Source organism: Balaenoptera acutorostrata, chromosome X (genome assembly GCF_949987535.1).
Source record: "Balaenoptera acutorostrata chromosome X, mBalAcu1.1, whole genome shotgun sequence".
In the NCBI taxonomy this organism is placed as follows: Eukaryota; Metazoa; Chordata; class Mammalia; order Artiodactyla; family Balaenopteridae; genus Balaenoptera; species Balaenoptera acutorostrata.
The window spans coordinates 94,210,083-94,223,192 of NC_080085.1; the positions used below are offsets into that span (position 1 = coordinate 94,210,083).

Below are 13,110 nucleotides of genomic sequence, written 5' to 3' on the forward strand. Positions count from 1 at the left end.
AAAGCTCCCCATCACCCTTCCAAATAACTCTCCTGACCATCTCCTCCTGCTGCCCACTGACTTCTCGCCCAAGGCAATCCACACTGCATGGCCACAGCGATTGCTTAGGTTGTAACTGGGGCTCATCTGGGGAGCTTTGAAACCATTTTCAAGATTTTGTTCTGTGCTACCTTGCCCCATAAACATCTCTCCCTAATTTCAGCTTTTGAAACATTTGCAATGTGCTGCGTTTTGTCCAGGAATGTGTTTCTTCTTTGCTTTCCACACAGTATTTAGCACACTGCTGCAAAAGCTGGTGTACTTGGCTTCAAGGGATCAACTGAAAACGCTTTAAAAGCAAACATCGGTGGAGCGAGAGGTTAAGTGCTCAGTATTCATTCCAGCGGTGTGAGGGCGCTCGTGGACCGCGGACCCAGCCCTCTGCAGTCGCAGGGAGCCAAATGCACTCGTGTCATCTCTTAAGAGATGTCCCATCATTCCCAGACTCTCTGGTCCCAAAAGTTAAATAACTCCGTCTTCCAGACCTTTCTTCATGCCCCTTTGCTAGCTTGGCGTCCTCCGTCTGTCGCCGGCCCCCGTGGAGCCCAGCTGCCTCAGGGCCCGATATTTTTATGCATCTCCTTTTGATTATTAACTAAGCTATCCTAAAGTGCCCGGAACATCACGAGCCAGAGAGAAAAACCACACGGGAGTCCTAACTCTTAGGACACACCTTGTTTCTTCAGCTTAATCCGCGGAACCTCGTCCCTGGCGACAGAGCCGACCCCCTCCTCCGCCTGCGGAGCCGGGGCCGGTCCCGACGCCCCCACCCCAGCCCCGGCCCGCCCCGCGCGGCTCCGCACATTCCTCTCGCGTCCGCGGCACCACGTTGGCACCGCTGCCTCGGGCGATCGCGGCCAGGCCCGCCCTCGCCACTCACCTAGCAGCTCCGCGATGGCACTGAAGGGTCGCGTGTGGCTGCTGGAGTTGCTCTGTAGGTAGCGGGGGCTCATCTGGGGGCGAGAGAAGGTCCCGTCCCGCGTGAGGCCTCGGCCCGCCGGGCCCTCCCCGCGCGCCCCCCGCAGCCCCGGGACCCGCGCGCGCGTCCGCCCCCTCGGGCCCCCGACCTACAGTGCTCAGGCGGATCCCAAAGGCCTGCGGGCCGCCGCCCGGCCGGGCCAGCGCGCTGCCCGGCGCGCCAGGGCCCGCGAGGGCCCCTCGGTACAGGAGCATTTTTTTGGCCGCCACGATACTCGTTTGCCGCCGCCGGACTCCTCGCCCGGCCGTCCCGGACTGGCCCTCGCTCGCTCCCGCTCGCAGCTGGCGGCGGCCGTCCGGGACTGGCCCTCGCTCGCTCCCACCCGCAGCTGGCGGAGGCGGGGCGCGCTCCAGCCACCTGTCCGGGGCGGGAGGGGTGAGGCCGGCAGCGCCGCGCGGTGGCCCCGCCCTGTCAGCACCTCTCCCGACCCGCCGACTGCCGGGCCGGCCGCGGGGCCGTACAGAAATATGGCGACCTCCTGACAGCCGCTCCTTGATCCCCGCCCCTAATTAATTCTTGGCGTTTGCCATAGGCCAGGCCGCCGAGCGGGAAAGCGCGGGGGGAGGGTGCGGACGCGTGGGGAGGGGCGGGAATGAGGCGAGGGGAGGGAGAGGGTGTAGGGATTTCTGGAACAGAGTCCCAGTTAGGCGGTATGACTAACGGGCAGGATAAGACAAGTCTTACAAGTTCTAAAGACTATAGTTTTGCTATCTGGGGAGATAGCAGGCTCGCGTGATGGGAAAGCATTCGGACTATTTTGCCTCAAATGCCTCCAGAAACAGCCAGAACTTTCCAGAAGGCAATTGGCAAATCAACTTCAAAGCTTTGCAAGCGCGCAGGGAGGCTGTTTATAAAAGGAGAAATTGGAATGCACTTAAATACCCCAAAGTAGGGAATGGGTTAGGTTATGCAGTATCCATAAAATGGAATACTATGCAGTTCTTAAAGGCCGTATTTGTGGATGAAAATTTATTCATGTGGAAAATATTCATGAGGGAATTAAGGAAACAGGAGGTCACCACATATTGTGTAACGTGATACCTTTTTTTATTGGAAAAACAAGTACATTTATACATACATATGCATACACACACACACACACACACACACACACACACACACGCACACTACAATGAGAAACACCTGAAATGATATATTTCAAGATGATATCTCCAGGTCTGGAATTATGAATTTTTTCCCTTGTTTGTATTTTCTAGTTTTTGTACTATTAAACATACACTTTGATTACAGAGAAGAGATTTTTATTTTTTTTAAAAAATATAACGTTCCCTGGTACCATTATTTGACCATTCCTCTGTGATATTTCATGTTGTTTTCCATTTATTTATTTTTGGCCAATGGAAAAAGTGCTGCCTCAGACATCCTCATGTACAGATCATGAATTTCTGGTGTAATTATTTCTACAGAATATTGTTGTGTCTAATAGCATGTGTGTGATTTACTCTTAACGAATACTGTAAGATGGAGGCTTGCCCTCCCAGAAGCAGTTAGCGATTTTACCCATTCATAGCACTACATGGCTTTGATCTTTCTGTCAATCTTTTGAATAAAAAATACTATCTCCTTATTGTTCTAATTTGCATTTCCCTTTCAGTGTAGTTGAATATCTTCTCAAATGTTTATTGTATATTTATATCCTTTGAGCATTATTTCCCCCATTGGGTCCTTTGAATTTGTCTTTTTTTTTTTTTTTGGCTTCTTAAAAATTTTTTTAAATACACAAAAGTACAAAGAATGACAAAATGAATTCCCAGGTACTTATTACTCAGATTCAAAAACTGAATCACTTTACTGTACACCTGAAACTAACACAACATTGTAAATCAACTATATTTCAATAAAAAAATTTTTAAAAATTATCAGGGCTTTTCTATATCTGCTTTATATATTCTTTTATTTTTTTATTTCTGTATTTTAGAGCAAATTTCAAACAGCATGTCATTTTCCCCTATATACTTCATTGTCCTCTAAAAATATGGACATTTCTAAGATATACAGCCACAATGCCACTTTTGCACTAAACAAAATTCATAACAGTTCTTTGATGTTCTCTAATACCCAGCCATAGTCTGATTTCCTCAATTATCTCAAAAAATGTCTTTTTACATTTGGTTTGTTTAAATCTAGATCCAAACAAGAGGCACACATTGTACTTGGTTATGTGTCTTAAATCTACTTTAATCTAAAACAGTCTTCCCTCTTTTTTTTTCTTCATTCTATTGAGCTGTTGAAGAAACCAAGTCCCTTGTACTGTTGAATGTCCTACATTCTCATTTGTCTGTTTACTTATTTTTGTTGTTACTTAGGTTGCTCCTCTCATTAGAGAAATAAAGTTGACATAATTATAAACCAGAAGTTGGCTCTAAAGGCTTCAGTAGATTCCACTACAAAGTTTTTTAAAACAGGAATGCTCAGAGATGGTGCTGTGTACTTCCTATTGCAACACATCAGAAAGTACAGACTGTCTAACAGTCAGTGGTGTTCAGATTGATCAGTGGGTTCAAGCACAGGCAGCTTGAACGTTCCATTATAAAGTTTCCCATCGATCTTTTACTTTGTAGTTTCATCAGTTGATGTTCATTGCCTGAAAAAAATATTTTATTAGGGCTGCAAAACAATGATAAACTAATCTCATCATTTCTTGTAATTTATTAACTGGATCCCTCTGTACAGAATTTCTCCTCATCAACCATGGCTATTTGGTTACTCTGAAATACAATTCACATAGGAAGGACAGGATAAATGCTTAATTCTTTACTTTTAATTGAGAATTCTTAAAGAGTTGGTGCCTGTGTTGGATACTGTGATGTGCCAGCCCATCTCCCATTTCAATAAAGGACTTTTTTTAAAAAATTTATTTATTTATTATTTATTTTTGGCTGTGTTGGGTCTTCGTTTCTGTGCGAGGGCTTTCTCCAGTTGCGGTGAGCGGGGGCCACTCTTCATCGCGGTGCGCGGGCCTCTCACTATCGCGGCCTCTCTTGTTGCAGAGTACAGGCTCCAGACGCGCAGGCTCAGCAGTTGTGGCTCACGGGCCCAGTTGCTCCGCGGCATGTGGGATCTTCCCAGACCAGGGCTCGAACCCGTGTCCCCTGCATTGGCAGGCGGATTCTCAACCACTGCGCCACCAGGGAAGCCCAATAAAGGACTTTTGGCCCGAGGTGCAGAGAGCACTTTTGGAAAGCTGCCTCTGTTAGCCCCTTCAGGGATTGTCTCAGGTACAGAGAGTGGCCTCAACTCAAGGTCACAAAGTTTTCTGGGGCAGCGCACAGTGACTGACCAAAGAAAGGCTATAGAGGCTTGACCATCTCAGCTCAACTTGGGATAATTCGGAAGGGTCATTGTAACTCCAGATCTCTCTGTGGGGTTGGCAGAGGCTGCTGTTAGGTCTACAGTGCAGCTCAACTTTCCCCTCTGCCCAGGACTGCTCCTTCCACAGGTGTTATTCCGAAAGACATCTCTTAATAAGCATCTTGCATGCTACATTCTGTCATAGAGTTGGCTTCCTGGGGAACTCAAATTACGACACTTGAAACTGATTGTTATCCGGGGAAGTCAGCACTTAGATGGGATTTGGGAGCTAGATCACTCACTGCCCAGTTGGCAAGGAGGACCACATCACAGAGGGGTAGGTGGATCACAGAGAGCCCCCTGCCACAAGGTGGCAGTCCTATTATTGTTAAGACTTTCACCGGCTGGTGAATTGGGATGGTATACTGGTAGAAGGGGAACATATGATCTGGTATGATATATCAAGTATTTGAGAAACAGGGTGAAAGGGTAGCTATAAGACCAATAGTATTTGGTGGTTACCGAGCTCCAAAGAAGATTAAATTCCCAATGGAGACAGGTTTGCTGTGCCAAAATCAGGATGCTTCCTGGGAAAGAATAGGACCCTGACATACAGTTTGGGGATATCTAGATGGATGCCACCAAAATCCTGAATCCCCAGATTTCCCTGAACCCTCTGAGCCTGTAGAATTGGCCTGACTTCCCTACTAATAGTCTCCCCACCCCTTACTTGGAGATGATGCAGAGCTTCTCCTCCACAAGACAAAATGTACCTTCACTTCCCCTCCCGGCCACTAGGCCTATAACAAGGGTTAAGGCACAGCATGAACATGCTAGGCTTGATAAGGGAGGAGAGTAACTGTGCCCCAAGGAGCTGCATGGCCTAGCCGGCATAGATCGGCAGGAGCTAGAAGAGTGCACATAAAATTGGATTCTGAGATGGCTTGAACAAGGGAGCTAGACTATAAAGCTGGAAAAGGAGAGTTTATCAATGTAGGAACACTCCCCTGGAAAATAGGATTTAATACCCTGGCCAGGACCACAAGAGTTGGTGCAAACTCACTACTAGGACAGCTCCTAGAGGTATAGAAAACATGATGATCCACACTAAGTGAGGTCGAAATGCCAGCATTGCTATGGAAATAGTGGAATAAGGGATGAAAAGATTCAGAAGTGAGCATATTGGAGCGGACATACTGAAAAGACTGGAAAACTCAAACAGAAAGGCACAGGATACACCATTTACCACGGCTCTGAGGAACATGCTGCTGAGAGGGCTACTGGCACCACTAAGAAATTCAGTGGTGGTTCTCCTCTGTAGGTTCGGCCTGTCCAGAGGAGAGGCCATTACAGTAGGCTCACTATGGCAGTGGACATTGTAGGGCTCTGAAAAGACAGAGACCCTATGGCTGAGTGTAACCATCAGAAGTCAGGAGGGTGCAATTATCATAATGAGTGCAAGGTTGGCGGAGAGGTTGGTGGAGAAGTTGGTGCAGAAGCCCGAGGAGCCTGAAGGGCAGTTATGGAAACCGTAAATAGGACGTGGCATCCTAGGGGAAGGGTAAATGAGCAGGGACAATAAATGTCCATTCTGTGGGCATCATCAAAAAATCTACAAACAATAAATGCTGGAGAGGGTGTGGAGAAAAGGGAACCCTCTTGCACTGTTGGTGGGAATGTAAATTGATACAGCCAGTATGGAGAACAGTATGGAGGTTCCTTAAAAAACTAAAAATAAAACTACCATATGACCCAGCAATCCCAGTACTGGGCATATGCCCTGAGAAAACCATAATTTAAAAAGAGTCATGTACCACAATGTTCATTGCAGCTCTGTTTACAATAGCCACGACATAGAAGCAACCTAAGTGTCCATCATTGGATGAATGGATAAAGAAGATGTGGCACATATATACAATGGAATATTACTCAGCCATAAAAAGAAACAAAATTGAGATATCTGTAGTGAGGTGGATGGACCTAGAGTCTGTCATACAGAGTGAAGTAAGTCAGAAAGAGAAAAACAAATACCATATGCTAACACATATATATGGAATCTAAAAAAAATGGTAATGAAGAACCTAGGGGCAGGACAGGAATAAAGACGCATACCTACTAGAGAATGGACTTGAGGACACAGGGAGGGGGAAGGGTAAGCTGGGACAAAGTGAGAGAGTGGCATTGACATATAGACACTACCAAATGTAAAATAGATAGCTAGTGGGAAGCAGTCGCATAGCACAGGGAGATCAGGTGCTTTGTGTCCACCTAGAGGGGTGGGATAGGGAGGGTGGGAGGGAGATGCAAAAGGGAGGAGATATGGGGATATATGTATATGTATAGCTGATTCACTTCGTTATAAAGCAGAAACTAACACACCATTGTAAAGCAATTATACTCCAATAAAGGTGTTAAAAATAAATAAATAAATGTCCATTCTGGTGAGGTTTTAACCAGCACCCTTCTGTCCGGACCGAGCAACCATAATCTTCCTTGCACAGTGACCCACTGCCATTTCTCCCTCTCAGCCCAGCACAACACTTTTGAAAGCCTTGTTTGGCCCTCACTCTTATTTGGCTCAAGTCTTGGAACTTCTAAAAATGCCCATTTCCTGGCCTTCTTTTAAGGCCTGTGGTCCGTCTGTCTCACTTGCTGTGGGGCATTGTGAACGCTGCACTAAGTATTGGCCTGTTTACTACTCGGGGGATTTGATACTTAAAAGCTTTGTGTCTTCCCAAGTACTTCGCCTCCTGATTGTTAACTGGGGTCAGAGGCCTCCTCTCAGCCCCTCTCCAGCTGCCCAAGACAGAGGGGTGATCCGGAGGGGCCCAGGGAACTGTTGAAAGTCTAGGGTTTGGTCTCCTTTGGGCCTCGCTGCCACTGTACAGCGATAAACAGAAGCAGCAAAGGAACCCCTACAAATTCCGTCACTGTGACTCCACCGGGCTGTAAACAGGCCATAATGCGAGGCTCCACATACTTCCCCACCAAACAGGCTGCGGTGGCAGCCGGCACATGGTGAGGGGGGACTCCAGTGAGCAGATCCTGCCGGTGGGCACAGCCTAGGTGCCAGCTGTGAACCCCTGGGTCTTGCTGCAAAATGAGGAGCAGGAAATGCATTAGCAGGGTGTGGTGGGCCCTCTGACAATCCCTAGCACGCTCTCTCTGTCTTGGGGCAGAGCTTTAGTCCTCAAGGCCAGCCTCACCTGGTCCAGGGCCTTGGGTTCCAAGCCCTGAGCCATTGACACGATCTCTTTTATTTCAGCCTGGTGCAGGCTGAGTTCCCCTAGGCACTGTCCCAGGCAGGTGGAGGAGCCTGGAGGAGCCAGGAAGGCACCTCGCATTTCCTCCTGGCGGATGAACCTGTAACAGCTCTAATTGTCCGACGCACGCATGTACTCATTACCATGCAGGGCGCTCCTGGCGCACGAGGGGCATTTCTCCTAGCACCCTTTGACCCAGCCTCTAAGGTCACTTGTCCCAAATCCCTGGATGGATGTTATAGAGAGAGAGCCTAAGAGGAATCAGTGTGGGAGGTCAGCCAGGTGTGGTAGAAATGTCCAAAGTCAGAAGACATGGGCTCCTGTCCCGAATCCACTGAATTGGCCTGTGACCTTGGGGAAGCATCACGGGCTGTGTTCCCAGGGAAATAGAGCGTGACACAGAGCTTCGCAGGCAGGAGGATTCTTGGGGAGCAGGAGCGGGCAGAGGAGGAAGTTGAACTGTGATGCAGACACAACATGGGGAGCTCTGGAGCCGGAGGTCCCGGGCGTAACCTGTGCTCTTTGGCCACTGTAGGCTCCCCAGGAGTGGGTTGCTGAGCTCTGCCCGCTGAGCTAGAGCCTCCTGCAGGGCACACGGGGCAGTCCCTGCCACTGGGCAAGTCTTCCCAGCACCAGAGACTCCTGACCTTCAAGCCTACTCAGCACAGCCCCTAAAGCAGTGGTTCTCAAAGTGTGGTCCCCAGACCAACAGCATTAGTACCGCCTGGGAACATGTTAGCATGAAAATCCTCATGCCCTGCCCCAGACCCATAGGTGATTTTGATTCAGGTTCAAGTTTGAGAACCACTGGCCTAGACTTTGCAAACTAGTTTAACTTCATTTGCTTTTTCAGCTGCCCCATTCTCTGGCTACTTCTTTCTTCCTTACTACACGGAAGATAAAAAGGGAGACAAAAACATATTGATAGAGAGGATATACAAAACCCTGTTTCCTAATTAGAAGGAATTCCCTTTCCACTTTACTCTTTGAATTTATCTGTTCTGACCAGTCGTTTCAAATACGACCCATGGCTGGTCTAACTCGATTTACATTTAGTACTTATTTCTCCAATGGCTTGTTGCTAGTGGTAAAAGCATTGGCACATGAAATAGAACATTTGGAATACAATATGAATAAGCATTTTTGAACAGGGATTTAGTTTCATTGCAGCCATTGGCATGATGTGCTTTACAGCTCTAATTTCAGTTCCAGTTGTGAAGACTTGAGAAAGGCAAACAGATTTCAGAAAATAAATAAAGAAAATAAAGGGCAGAGATGGGGGAGATATACGCTCCAACTGTCATATCAATTAGAGATCTAAATAGATCTAGAGAGCTAAATTAGGCAGTTTTATAGCCAGGGGAACAGGGAAACGCAGTGCTGGAGCATAATTAAACTGTGGAGCCCTCACCGTGGAAGGAGGGGGCTGGAGGACAGCAGGGTTGACTGAGGGCCTGGATAGGAGAGACCAGGGACGGGAAGGGGCTCTGAGGGAGAAGCCCAGAGGGCAAAGCAGGGGCTCAGACCTACGGGCAAGTGGCACAGAGGACTAAAGGACTTCCCTTCCCACAGTGATGGCTCCACAGACTTCTTGCTGGGAGAGGAATCGGCACCCCCCCAATGTACCTGCCAGTCCGAGGGAGGTGGCAGGAGCAAAGTGCTAAATGGGCCTCCTGATCTCCCTCCCAGCGCCCCCAGGACTCCCCCTCACCAGGCCTGTGCAGCTCCATCCCTTTTCCCAGTTATGGGGAGCGTGGCCGCTTTCCTCCAGCTCAATGCCAGGCATCAGCCCTTCCTACAGGAAGGCACTCTCCTTTCTGGGCTTCGTTGGCTTCTAAGTGAAATCTTTCTCCTCCTTTCTCTTCCCAGGGTCTTGTCAGAAGCCTGAGCAGACCTGCCCCAGGACTGGTACCTCGGTCAGCACAGAGCACACGTGTGTCTGTGATTGTGATTTCCATGATTTCCATTTTCCCATCGTGACAAACCTGGGCCGCACGCCCCCTGGCTCCAACCTGACAAGAATCCCAGAGCATCCCAGGGGAAAGGAGAGGGAAGCTGCAGCTACCTGGAGGGGCAGGAAGGGGGCACGTATGGCGGGGGGCCGGCTCTCCAGACCAGGCAGGAGTGTGCCGTTAGCACCCGAAGCTGGCTCTCCCTGGAGAGCTCACGGTGCCAGGTGACCACCGTGCCAGTTGGTCAGCTGTGAGTCAAGGAGATGTGGTCCCTGGGTACGTGGGGTTCAGAGGGCAGAAGGCACTTGTCTAACCTATGGGCAAAGGACTAGATGAGTAGCTTGTTAGCTCACCCAGGTGGGGCTAGTCCCAGGTGTGTGTGTATGTGTTGCGGATGGGAGGTACTTAAATGGTATGATACACAGGGTTATATGCATTTGTCAAAGTCATCAAATGGTACACTTAAGATTTGTACATTTCGCTGTATGAAAATGTTACCTAAAACAGGAACTGTAAACAGTGATCTTTAATGCTATGCATGCTGAATTTTTTCAGCAGATGTGTCCTGATGTTTGCAGCTTACTTTGAAATGCATCCAAAAATTAAATGGCTTGATACATGGATAGAAGAACGGATGAATATGCAACAAAGCAAATATAATAAAATGTAAAATTTAGAATCTAGTTGGTGTCTACGTGAGTGTTAGCTGTATCATACTTTAAACTTTTTGTAAGTTTGAAATATTTTCCATAATGGAACAGTGGGAAAAATAATGTTGTATTTGGCATGGAAGTGTGGAAGTTAGTGTCATACTTAAAGATCTAAGCATGCAGAGGTGTTAGACTCTGTCACATCTATATTTAATTCACCGATCTGACCCTTAGGGAAAAAGAGCTAGATCTTGGAAAACGACAGGCTATTGTAAATTCAACCAAGTAGTGGTCCTAACCTCTGCCACTGTGCTAGATGTAGGATATTCGGTAGAGCAGATTAGCACAGCCTCAGGCACATGGTATGCTGCCATTAATTTTCTGAATGTGTTCTTTTCTACACTATTCAGAAAAGAGGATCAAAAAATGCTCAGATTCACATGGGACAGACCACAATGTACATTTGTGATTTTGTTACAGGGCTACGTTGACTCTCTTGCCCTTTGTCATAAAATAGTCTGAAGGGATCTGGATACCCCACAGGACATCACACTGATCCATAAAGAAATCATGCTAATCAGTCTGGATGAGCAAAAAGTGGCTTGCACATTGGTGGCCTTGGTGATAGACAGTCACAACACAGGAGATAAATGCTATGATGATCCAGGGGCTTGTCACATCAATACATTTCTTAGGTGTCCACTAAGGTTAGGGGCCCACTGAGTAATCCCATCCAAGGTAAAGGACAAATTATGACACTTTGCACCTCTCACCACAAAGAAGAAAAGTGCACTATCTGCTTGGCCTCTTCAGGTTCTGGAGGCAGTATGTTTCTCACTTGGGAATACTGCTCTGCCACATATGCTGGATGATGTGAAGACTGGCAACTTTGAGTGGAGGTCAAAGCAGGAAGTGCTCTGCAGCAGTCTACACTACAGTGCAAGCAGCCCTTTTACTTGGCCCTGTGACCAGAGTACCCTATGGTATTAAAGGTCGTAATGGTGGGAAAAGCTGCTATGTGGGATTTATGGCAAATCTCATGAGATAATCACAGTGCAGACTCCTGGAGTTTTGGAGAAAGGCCATGCCATCTTCAGAGAATTATATGCCTTTGAAAAACAACTCCCAGTGTGCTGCTGGGTCCTGGTAGAAACAGAGCAAGCTGATCATGGGACACCAGGAGAGTTTGTGGCCACAGCTGCTCATCATGAGCTGGGTTCTGTCTGACCCACCAAATCCTGAGGGCAAATGGGCCTAACAGGAAGCTCTTATAAGGAAGCGATAAATCCAGCACAAGTAGGACCAGAGGAGTCAAGTAGTTCTATGAGCAGGTGGCCCAGACTCCCATGTCATCCACCACTCTTTCACTAGCATCTCTTCCTACGCTCACACTTATAACATATGGGAATATCCCTTGTGACCAGCTGACAGAAAAGGAAAAAGCCTGAACTTGGTTCATGGATGGATTGCTATGGCGCGTGGGTTTAAGCTGAAAATGAATGACAGCCACACTCATGATGGCTTTGAAAGAAGGTGATGAGGAATAACTCTGAAGGGCCATTCTAGTTGAGACTATCTTTGGGCCTGCAGCTCAGCTGTACTCCTCGCTCTGCTCACTCCTGCTTCCTGCTTCGCCCTTCCATAGGTGTTGATCCAAAGGTTACTTAACTAACATGCTGCTTACCAACACCATCTCGGAGTCCACCTCCTACCACAACAGTGCCCTTCTTTTCAAACTTCTCAGTGTGTAAGACCTCTTCGTATATTAGGAATATTAACCCTGTTACATGTGTTGCAGATATTTTCTCCTAGTCTGTCTTTTGCCTTTTAACTTTGCTTACAGTGTCTTTTGCAAAACCAATAATTTAGTTCCATTTTGTAATTGAATCTGTTAATCTGTCCCTACACCTACCAAAAGGTAATGACGTTGATGTATAGCCATTAACCTGAAAGGGTAACCATGGCGTATTGTTAAGAGATAAAAGCAAGTTGCAGAATAATATATAGAGCAGCATTTATCAAACCCTTCTGATTATAGAACTCATTAAACTTCTTTGAAAGCTCAGATTCAGTAAGCTTAGGGTGGGGCCCAGGAATCTGTATTTTAAAGACAAAGCGAGTCTATGATCAGATTCATTTTTTTTTAAATTTTTTTGAGACTTTATTTTTTAGAGCAGGTTTAACACTTCACAGCAAATTGAGAAGAAGGTAAAAACTTTTCTCATATACTGTCTTCTTCCCACATATGCACAATCTCCCCCATTGTCAACAGCCCCACCAGGGTGGTGCATTTGTTATAGTTGATGAACCTATGTTGATACGTCATCATCACCCAAAGTCCATGGTTTACATTAGGGTTCACTCTTGGTTCTGTACTCTCACACGTAACCATCTTTGTAGTATATCATACAGAGTACTTTCCCTGCCTTAAAGATTCATTTGGATGTAAAATATCACTCCATGTTTGTAAAGAAAATAAGGGGAGAAGTAAGTCTCTATTTGTGTGTATGTACATACTATATGAGCATAGAGAAAAGTGTATAAGGATACACCTCAGATTAATGTCATTTTTCAGTGGAAGGAGCTAGAAGAAATAAGGAAATTATGTCTTTATATACTTTTTCATTCTTATTGCAATGGGTATTAACTAATTATAACGTTTTAAGAAATCCAGTAAATATTAAAGCCATTTCAAATTGCCTTGTTATCTTTTGAGAGAATACTGTGAAGAAGAAAAAGAAGCATTCAGAAGAATTGTCTTAATTCTTAGCTAAGCATTCTCTGCATGCTCCACCACAATATCAGGAATTTCCCCTCTATTAGGGCAGCTAAACCTGGCCAGTGGTGGATGAGGTTTACACCTAGGTGATCATGAAATGGTTAACAGAGTTTCTATGTTGTTAAAATTTTGGTTC

The 13,110-nt window shown here is 46.7% G+C and overlaps 1 protein-coding gene across 3 annotated transcripts in view; it reads right to left on the bottom strand.

Annotated features, from left to right (window-relative positions):
• Positions 1 to 1,499, bottom strand: part of MORC4 (MORC family CW-type zinc finger 4) — a 51,620-nt gene extending 50,121 nt beyond the window's left edge. For all 3 annotated transcript variants that reach the window (XM_057537621.1, XM_057537620.1, XM_057537619.1), the window contains exons 1-2: positions 1,111 to 1,499; positions 920 to 992 (exon numbers count right to left, since the gene is read on the bottom strand). In XM_057537621.1, coding sequence (XP_057393604.1) covers positions 920 to 992; positions 1,111 to 1,212 — 175 coding nt within the window. In that variant the 5' untranslated portion in view covers positions 1,213 to 1,499. The remainder of the gene's footprint in view (positions 1 to 919; positions 993 to 1,110) is intronic.
• Between the last annotated feature and the right edge of the window lie 11,611 nt (positions 1,500 to 13,110).